The sequence below is a fragment of the Nanorana parkeri genome, unplaced genomic scaffold (genome assembly GCF_000935625.1).
Source record: "Nanorana parkeri isolate BGI_ZX_2015 unplaced genomic scaffold, ASM93562v1 scaffold18, whole genome shotgun sequence".
NCBI classification, from domain to species: domain Eukaryota; kingdom Metazoa; phylum Chordata; class Amphibia; order Anura; family Dicroglossidae; genus Nanorana; species Nanorana parkeri.
Genome location: NW_017306286.1, coordinates 1,652,662 through 1,662,842, shown reverse-complemented (window position 1 = coordinate 1,662,842; position 10,181 = coordinate 1,652,662). Strand labels below are relative to the sequence as shown.

At 42.0% G+C, this 10,181-nt stretch overlaps 1 protein-coding gene across 1 annotated transcript in view; it reads right to left on the bottom strand.

The window, feature by feature from the left end:
* Window positions 1-357: 357 nt before the first annotated feature.
* The window catches only part of LOC108790302 (aldehyde dehydrogenase family 3 member B1-like), a 26,044-nt gene continuing 16,220 nt past the window's right edge, over window positions 358-10,181 (bottom strand). Inside the window, exons 8-10 of the mRNA XM_018560534.1 lie at window positions 7,122-7,288; window positions 4,814-4,913; window positions 358-554 (exon numbers count right to left, since the gene is read on the bottom strand). Of these exons, the coding sequence (XP_018416036.1) occupies window positions 358-554; window positions 4,814-4,913; window positions 7,122-7,288 (464 nt within the window). The remainder of the gene's footprint in view (window positions 555-4,813; window positions 4,914-7,121; window positions 7,289-10,181) is intronic.

Below are 10,181 nucleotides of genomic sequence, written 5' to 3'. Positions count from 1 at the left end.
TAGAACAGCCCTCGCCTTTTAAAAGCCAAGTGACAACACAAGTAAAGCCATACAGTAAATAGGTAAGAGAAACAGTGAGAATATCAAATCCAAAAGGGATACAATTGTGCCTTACAATTCTTACGTTACTTGGGATTGCCTATTTCCCAAGAACTAGGTCTGTTTAATGCTACACATTTTTCCCTCCAGTCCTTAAAATCAGTCTTCCCAGATAGTTCATATATTATTGCATATGACATCAGGACATAAAAGAAAACAAAAAAAAGAAAATCATCCATACATTCACATGCCTGCACAAGACACTGAATGCAACAACAACCAGTTGTGCGTTATGGAAAGGCGCCCAATTCTTTTTTGTTACAAAATGTTGCACCAGGTGTTTGTTCTGGAGAGTGAGCTGGCCCATTGTATGAGATGGAGCTGTTTCTCAGCATAGGGAGGGTAGCGGAGGTAAGTAACGCACTCTATTGCAGTGTTGCGCAACAGGCAGGTACGACTGTGTGAGAAGGTATCAAAGCTGAACTTTCCACCATAGATTCCTACTCCGCTGTTTCCTGAGTAACAAGAAGAAACATGTCATAAAGCCAGAATGGAAATAGGTCATGGAAATATCAATGGTCAGTCCTGAATCTACAGACCAGTACTTTAAAGTGAACCTGTAACTTTTCCAAGCAGTGCACATCAACAGGTTCACTTTAAAACTAGGCACACATCAGCTGCACATGCTGTCTTCCCTTTATTATATTACTGTTCTCTATGCCAGTGGTTCTCAACCCGTGTAGCCTCAGGACTCACATTTGTCCCTGGTTATTAAGTCATGACCCAAGTCGGACCGCACTGGAACCGGTGCGGTACCGTGCGTTCCAGTGCGGGGGATAGAACTGTAGGTAGGAGGTTCATTTGGTGTGCCATTCAAATGAATGGCAATGCAACATCTCCCACACCAGAATTCACAGTAGATGCAATTTTGCATGGAACTGTGCGATTAACCCACTGTAGTAGTGTGAACAGGCCCTCAAAAACACTGATAGACGCACACAATCTCACACACTTACATGCAGTCTCATTCTCCCTATATTATGAAAACTGGAGTGGATCCTCAGCCAGGGGTCCAGTTTTGGCTGCTGTGCTGTGACAGAGCTCCATCCATATGTGCATTGCTGGTACAGCTCCCTTGCGTGCCCTATAGAGGTGGCGGCAACCAGAATGTGATGTCACTCCGGTCCAGGCACCTCTACACGACTTGTGAGGGAGCTGTAAGCAATGCACATGTGGATGGAGCTCCCTCATAGCCATAGCACCATTAAGCTGACCCTCAGCACCAGGCAGCATATTTTGAATGGCTGCTTGCCGTGAGAACTGACAGTGCTGCGCTATGGGAAGGCTGAGGAGCCTTTCACCTAGAAAAGTGGAAGGCACGCTGTGACCCACTGAACATGGGGTCGCGACCAACTTTTGGGTCACGACCCACCAGTTGAGAACCAAGGCTCTATGTAAGCTCCTAGTCAGTTTACACAGAATTTTGCTGCTCTTTTGGGACAGTGCTAGTGTCCCGAGCAACCAATTGTATGAGCAAAGCCTAGACTTGCTTTACAGACTTTTTTTGTGGAAACGTACATATGATAATAGTCAAACCCCTAAAAATGTACTTTGTAATAAAATGGGACAATAAAACTCAAGGCCTTGAAATATGATTGTTTGTTCTCCACATGAAACCCTTTTCTCTGTATTTATTGGGAGGCACAGCTTCTGCTTTAGATCAGCATTTACTGGTGGATATTGCCACCTGCAGGAGTAGGACGCTAGGTACTAAATAAAACTAAATTAACAGGAGACAGCCTAGGGGAAAGACAGACACACACACACACAAAAAACTCAGTTAAAGTGCCTAGTGCAAACTAAATTAAAAAAAAAAAAAACACACCACACAAAGTATTAAACACACACACTAGCAGCAAGTCAAAGGGCAGGAGCTGAGTCAGGTAGTAGCAGTCGACAATGCAAGCCTTTATGAAGGCCCTTTATAACTCATGTACAGGGAATCTGACATAGAAAACCCAGTCATGGCATTCAAATACAGCCTAATCACTCTGACTACATCCAAAGAATTTAAGTTCTCTTCTAACTTTCTTAGGGTGGGCTGGCACAGGACAAAGCAATAGAAGCACAATGTCTTTATTGGAAAGCAGATACAACCTTGGGCAGGAAAAAAAAAAAAAGTCTCAGATGCAGGACAACCTTATCCCTATGAAGGAGCAAAAATGGAGGCTTGCAAGACCACGCTGCCAATAGAGAGACTCTTCGTGCCAAAGTATTAGCCACTTTCAGAGAGAGTGTTGGCAACAGGTTCCCCCTAATAACCCTGAACACCAACAATACCAGGTTAAAAAGGTCCCACAGCAACAATGTACTGATTAGAGGGGCAGAAAAGCAGCAACACCAAAAGGACACTAAAATAAGACCAACAATGCCAACAAGGAATCTTTATTTGTGCTTAAGGCCAACTGCTGCTCCAACCCAACTGGAGCAAAACCAGGAGACAGACAATGGAGAAAGAACAAGGGCATACCCCTAGAGACTCAAATGCAAAACACATTTCCCCAAGTTTGATAATAACTCTTACCAGACAGCCTTGTAAGCCTTAAGCATGGGGTGGATGACTGCATTCGATAAACACCTCGTTTTTTTCAGCACTTGGCTTTTAGCAGGTGCTAAAAGCCAAGAGCTGTAAAGCCGGCCCTTGAGATAAAAAGGTCTTCTTGAAGAGGTAGAAGCCAAGAAGCGTTCACTACCAGAGGAACAAGATCCACATACCAATGACCCGTGGGGACAATCCAGAGCCACCGAGATCACTTGCATCCCCTCGACTTCAATTAGGTGTAGTAGCCACAGCACAGGGGTAAGCACATGATCCAACTAGCAATTCCACAGAGCCACCAATGAGTCCATCTCTTCTGTCCAAGGGTCTCTTGCTACTGCCACGGTGCTCTTGGTCCCCCGGTGGTTTATATACACCCCAACATGGCATTGGCTGACTGTACCGGCACAAAGTTTCCCTCCTGGGGGTGCGTCCAGCAAAACAGATCCCATCTTACTACTCAAAGTTCAAGCATATTGATGGGAAGCTAGGATTCCTCCAGGCATCAAGAACCCCGAGTGGACCAGTGACCCTGCCATGCAGGCTAGCATCATTTCCAGTGCAGAGAGAGAAACAAATTCCCTTCTAGTAGCAGGGAAGAAGGGACTACCAAACTATAGATTTCATCAGGCGACTCAACTTGATCACCTTGATAGGATCTTGTGCTGAAGCACTCTGGTATGGTGACGTGAATAGGGAAATCACTCTAAAAGGCCATTAGCATGAGACCCAAATGCTGATTGCAGTTGTACATAGACAAGCCACCTGCAAACACGCAGTAGGCAAACCTATAGTTGTAGTTTCAGTAATTTTTACGACACCTTGGAACACCTTGGCTTGGTTGGTATCCAAAACCAGCCCTAAATATTCAAGGCGAAATGGACTGAGTGAGGACTTCACGAAATATTAAAATCTACTGAAGTCTTCCAAAGTTCAGACAACAATAGGTTGGGCTCCAGTTCTGAATAAGACTCCATATTCAATAGAAGGTTGTTCAAGTACCCCACAATAGGTAACCCTCTTGACCTGAAGGCAGCCAACATCTTGGTGAACACCCAAGGAGCTGTGGCTAGACAGAAGGGCAAGGCTGATAAACAGATAATGCTCCCCCCACCAAGCAGCACAAAAACTGCTGGTGCCCCTGGTATTTGGGTACATGAAGATATGCATCCTTTAGATCTATGGATACGAGAAAGTCCTCCGATTCTGGGATGCTATTACCAAATGGATCAACTCCCATCTTGAATTTTTGTTTGACAAAAACACTCGACACATTGAGATTTAAGACGGGTAGTACTCCACCCTTCTTGGGCAACATGAAGAGGTTTGAGTAGAAACCTTTGAACCTTTGAACCTTTCCACAACCCAAACCCAGATGTTTGGCTGACATCCCGAATGCTGGGACTACCTTTTCAGGGCTTAACTTTTTTCACTTGTAAAGACATTTGGACAAACAAAAACACCTGAGCCACGACATCCTTAGGACATCCTTTACAAAACAAGCACCGATCCTAAAACCAGACACCAAGGATCCTTCAACCATGTAAATTGATGTTATGACTGCTTCTGCCTTCTTATCTGTAGGTTCTTAAAAAGGAAAGAGCATCCTTTACCAGAATAAAAGTGGCCTTGTGTAATCAGGAAACTGGAGTATCTATCACATGCACGGAAGACCAGACAGACAAAAACCACCATACATAGAATCTTCATCCAGTCCCGGTTTGACCGTCTGAGGAATTGACAGGAAACAATCGTCCGAAGCAAAGGTGCTGCCGGCCTATAAAAGGGGAAACTGACTGACCATCAGCTGAACAGTTCACACTGGGCAAAAACCCTGCAAGCTGCTCACAAGGAAGCTAGACTCTCGCAGCTACACCTACATCATAACTCCTAGACACTAGGCTAATAACAAATAACAGCAATGAGAAAATAACAGCAATGAGCAAAAGAGAAGATACATTTCTAAATAGCCTTTACCATGTTTATATTGTGCATAATATTTCTGTTATTCCAGACAATCCCTTTTGAGGATTATTTTTAACTACTGCTACAAATGTATTCCGTTAGCAGCCAAAAATAGGAATATCATTTTCATTTAATCTTACTGGTTTACTGAAATGTCATTGTTGCCTTGTTATCTCTACACAATCTGCTAAGGTGCTCAAACATACGAACCTATTCCACCACATGGCAACCCTGTGTACAGACATTGAATCATGTTGTCATTTGAGCAGAAGCTTCCACTAGATGTTTTCTGCATGACTTCTGCAATGACCTTCAAATAAATGACAGAATTTTAGTTTCAGAAGCACATAAAAAAAATATGTTTCATTGGTACACAAATAAAGTGCAGGCAAAAATAAGACAATTTTAGCTTCCTAACTACAGCTTAAATGCATCAAAATCTTCACTCAGGGTTTTACTTTCATAAAGTCTACTCCAGTCTTCCAGGATTTCAGAATGGCTAGTTTATATTATATTGTGAAACAGGATATAAAAGGTCTGCTAAATGTGAAGCATATCCCCTATATGACCACATCCATGGAAGCATTTATCGCTTTATTGCAGGTTCCCTTTGGCTACGAGTATTGAGACCCAGTACCAGTGTATTAGCACTTCATAGGCTGAGTATATGGAAATTTCATCTGATGAACATTTAAAGACATTGTTCCATTTTTTTGGATTGTAGAGACATACCTTTTTGGTTGTAAAGTGGGGATCATGGCCACTGGTGAGGGATTAAATCCAGTGTTTGATTTCTAAGTATCTGAATTTTTCACATCAAAAAACGTGAACGTTCTTCCTTATACTGGTTTACCATCTTTTTATAGTTCTGTGCAAGTGGCTGACCTCAGATTTTTTTTTCTCTTCCCTGGAGGGAAATTGTTGGCGGTGTCTGACCACATTGCTGTACAATTGGCATGTGCATTTTTGACTGCTATTTCATGATAGTGAACTCCTGGCTTCACTTTTTTGTTCACCACTTTCCCTCACATAGGCCAGCTGCCCTTGCATACCCCACCCTACAGTGTATGTGTCCTGTATTGGTGTCCTGTTTATATTTAAAAAAAAAAAAAAAAAACTTTCTTGAATAAAAATACATTTCCCAGCTGTGTAACTATCTCTTAGCAGGATGCTGAGTTCACCACGTAGTTTACAGCTATTACTAAGACGCTACAAAAATGGACATTCCATATAATCTGTAGACTATGAGCTAGCTTCTGAAGAGATATATATATATACATACAATGAGGAAAATGTTTTGATCCCCTGCAGATTTTGTAAGTTTGCAAAGAAATGAAAAGATCTATAATTCTTTTTTTCATAGGTGTATTTTAAATTATAGAGAGAATATCAACCAAAAATCCAGAAAAAACATGATACAAATGTTATAAATTGAGTTGCAGTTCAGTGAGTAAAATAAGTATTTGATCCCCAAGCAAAACATGAATTGTATCATGTTTTTTTTTCTGGATTTTTGGTTGATATTCCGTCTCTATCATTTAAAATACACCCATGATAAAAATGACAGACTTAATTTCTTTGCAAGTGGGCAAACTCTGCAGGGGATTAAATAATTATTTGCCACACTGTGTGTAGAATACATATATATCTATAGATCTATATATCTATAGATATATTAGGGCTGCTGAAATGAACGATTAATTCCCCGATTAATCGTTAATTTTTTTGATCGATTAAAATTCTTGTGATCGGTACTCACCCCTCCGCCGGCTTCCGGGAGTTCCGTCGGAGATCCGGTGACGTCACCGGACTCCTCCCCCAAGTGGCTTCATCAGCTAACGAAGGGAAGGTGGGAGGAGTCCGATGTACGCGACGTCACCGGACTCCTCCCCCCTTCCCTTCGTTAGCCGACGGAGCCACAGTTACAACATACGGTCGCTGGGAGGGAGGCAATGAGGAAAAGCTTTCTCCTGCCTATATCTCAGCTTAATTAAAGTCAGTTGTCTGGAGCACGAGGACTGTTTAACAGAAAAGCCTGTTGCTGTATATTGTAACATGTCAACAATTTTTGGATGCAGACTAATGAAGTTTCTCCATCAATTTCCCCCAATTTACTCCATCCCCTCTTACAAGGTCATAATTAATTCTCCAATTATGCAGTTCGCCTCAGGGGAGCACAATGATCATCTGACTATGTACCGGCTAAAACTGTTGGGCAGAACTGGCAATCCTGGTTGGGCTAATTATTGGAGTTTCTGAGAGGTAATATCAGGGCCATCAATGGCAGTCCTTTATCGGTCCCCATCGGACATAGACCTCACCAGACTCCTCCCCCCTTCCCTTCGTTAGCCGACGGAGCCACTTGGGCCGGTGAGTTTGCCCAGGAAACTCTGCACGAGCGCCAGCCAAGGCATTGGCCCGTTACTGATTTAAAATGTTTTTGTTCGATTAATCGATTAATTATAACGCACCTACATATGATCAACTTCGTTTGTAAGGGGGGCTGGGTTGCACTTACCTTTTGGCTATTAGAGTAGACATAAACTGCTAAAGGTCTGTCTTTTCTTTGCATGAACTGTATAGCTTCTTCCAGTGTTTGTACAGTTAAGATTGGCAGCACTGGCCCCAAAATTTCTTGTTGCATAATGGCATCACTTTCTTTCACGTCTATTAGTACTGTAGGGGCTAAAAAGAGTTGTTTATGTAAAAACACCAAGCCTTAATCTTGCATCTAGATTTTTTTTTTATTTTTTTAAATAGCACATTTGTAAAGTACATCCCGGTGCTTTACAGATATGCATTACACTTTGCTTGCCTTGGAAGGGTCAATTAGTTCAATGAAAAAAAAAAAGGCAGGGAGAAAGATAGGATGGTCACATGTTATGTCAAAGTCATGTGACCAGTCTCTCCTCCAATCAGTGTTCTCTCTGCAGCATTATGCAGGGTAAATCCAGAACACAAAAAAGCAGTTGTGGGGTGTTTAGTTTCTTCTTTCCTTTATAAATAGGCTTCTAAGTGGTATGAAAGTAGTAATTATTCCAGTAAACGTGAAATTTTAACTAGAGAACATATCTAAAACTAGAAATGTTGATAACCATGGTCTTAAATAGTTCCCCTTGAACTAAATAGTTCCCCTTGAACTAGAAGATCAAAGAGGCAGATTCTGTGGAAAGTTAGGTTTACTCTAATTAACCCTGTTTGTACTGCGTTGGCAGATAAATTATCTGTTGTAAACTAGATTTGAACAGTCTGGCCTAATAAAGGGTTAAAGACTTAAATGGATCGTACAGTAATGAGAGGAAGCTCTGTCTGGAATCTGCAAGAAGGCCTTCACCAAAGATATAAAAGGTAAAAAAATATTTACAAATAAATATTTCTTAGGTATACTGTGTGAATAGGAAAACAATATATAGTGTAGGGATGCACTGATATGGTGCATTGGTGCCAATACAGAGTATTAGGGCGAGTACTCTCCCAAATGCTCTCAATGCCTATCCCGAACTTCCAGTATTAAGAAGCTGGGTGGCGTGTCATTACACTCTGCCCGGCTTTCTGATTGGCTCCAAGCTCCCTTGTCACCAGGGAGCATGGAGGCGGCTTCTCGGCCAATCAGGAAGCCAGGGGGCGGGTAAAGACTCGCCGCCTGGCTTCCTGATAACGGAAGATCCGGTATCAGGCTAGGCATTGGGAGCATTCCTGATTGGCTGACAAGCCGGCTCCATGCTCCCTCGTCACTTGGTCGGGAACTGGTCGGGAACTGGCAAATCAGGAAGCCGGAAAGTGAGTCAATACCTGCCCCCGACTTCCTGATTGGCTGCAACATCATCATCTTTTTTGGGGGTCCCTAAGTGACATTAAAGACTCCTGTGTCTCCATAAAGAGGACCTAACACTTTAAATGTGATATCACACAGGGGGCTGCTTAGCTCCATATTTAATAACGATAAAGATAAGTGTAAAAAAAAAAAATGAAAGTCACATAACAAAAAAACACACTACATTTTTAAAGTCCTTCGACCCCATGTACACACTCAAACATGCGTTGGGTGTGCCTACGTGTGAAAATGATGATTGTGCACATTACGCCGCACATGTTGCATATCTCCGTGAACGTGGGAGTATGAGCAATAATTTTAGGGCTTTCAATCACTGTTAACACTAAACTGATGAGCAGCAAAAGATTTTAAAGCATCCCATATGGCCAAATTTGTGTATTGTAATTGTTTTGATTTTGAGGGCGCAATTTTAAGGCTTGACACGTTTGGTGTCTATTTACCTGACGTGACCCCGTCTTTTATATTTTAACAAAAAACTAGGTAATAATAAATGCTTCACACCATAATGTAGGGAAAACAGTTTTTTTTTTCAAAAGTTTTGCTACTTTTTCTTTATATAGTTAAAAAAAAAAACCAGCGGTGATTAAATACCACCAAAAGAAAGCTCTATCTGTCCTCAAAAAATGGTATAAATTTAATTTCAGTACAAAGTTGCATGACGGAATAAATGTCATCAAAGTACCGCAGCGCTAAATACTGAAAAATGGCCTGGCCAGGAAGGGGGTGTAACACCTGGTCTTCAAGTGGTTAAAGTGGTCTTCAGCTTTCACCAAGAAAGTGAAATACCCCATGGACCTACTGCCCTTTGTGGCCAGCGAGGCCGCGGCTTATTTTTTCACAAAAAGCTTTTGTTATTTCCCTTCTTATAAGTGTCTATTCATGTTTGTTTTTTTTCTATTTCAGCGTGTGCTTTTTGCAAGTCACATTATCAAAGAGTAAATCCAGCCTGAGTGTCTACTAGTGGGAGTGCTGTAGAGGTTGCACTCTATGAAGCCACGCTCATACAAGTCTATGAGGGGTCACAGTGTAGTAAAAGTCAGAGATTTTGGGCTCACCATTATCACAGCACTGGAATGTTAGATAAAAGTAGACACAGGACACTGCTCCCCTTGGTCAGTATGATTCAAGGTCATCGAGGTTATGGGAAAGAATAGAATAGATGAGCTGAAAGAAACTACAGGGAATATCTGACCCTTTTCAAATTCTGGGAAGAGAGGAAAAAAAAGAGAAAGAAATAGCCACAAATATGTGAAGTATGTGAGGGGAAGAGGGAGCTGTTTACTGTTTATATGCTAAGAATCCCGAGCTGGCAGGAGAAGAGGAAGAAGGAATGGTATGATCTGTGACACCAGAGGAGAAGGGCTAGATACATGTGCTATCCACTTGTATAGTATGTACCCTGCGTTTCTCTTCCTAGATGCCAGGTACTAAGCCTTATATGTCACGTATTGCAATCATTGCGTAAGACGGTGATGCCCTGACGTTCCATGGATTGACCATCATGAATGTTATTATTGCTGCAGTAAATGTGGTGCTCTGATCTATTACAGTGCTCCACACAATAAATGAAGTAGGGTATCATTGGCATGCCTGGATTTATGTAAAGGTCTACCATGGCAAAGGGGCAAGGGGCAGCTTACTGCCCATTCATAGGTATGTAAACATGGGGAAAAATATAACCCGAATTCCCAAAAAATTGGGACCCTGCAGAGAGTGGTGACTGTCAGTCACCGCTCCCCGCAG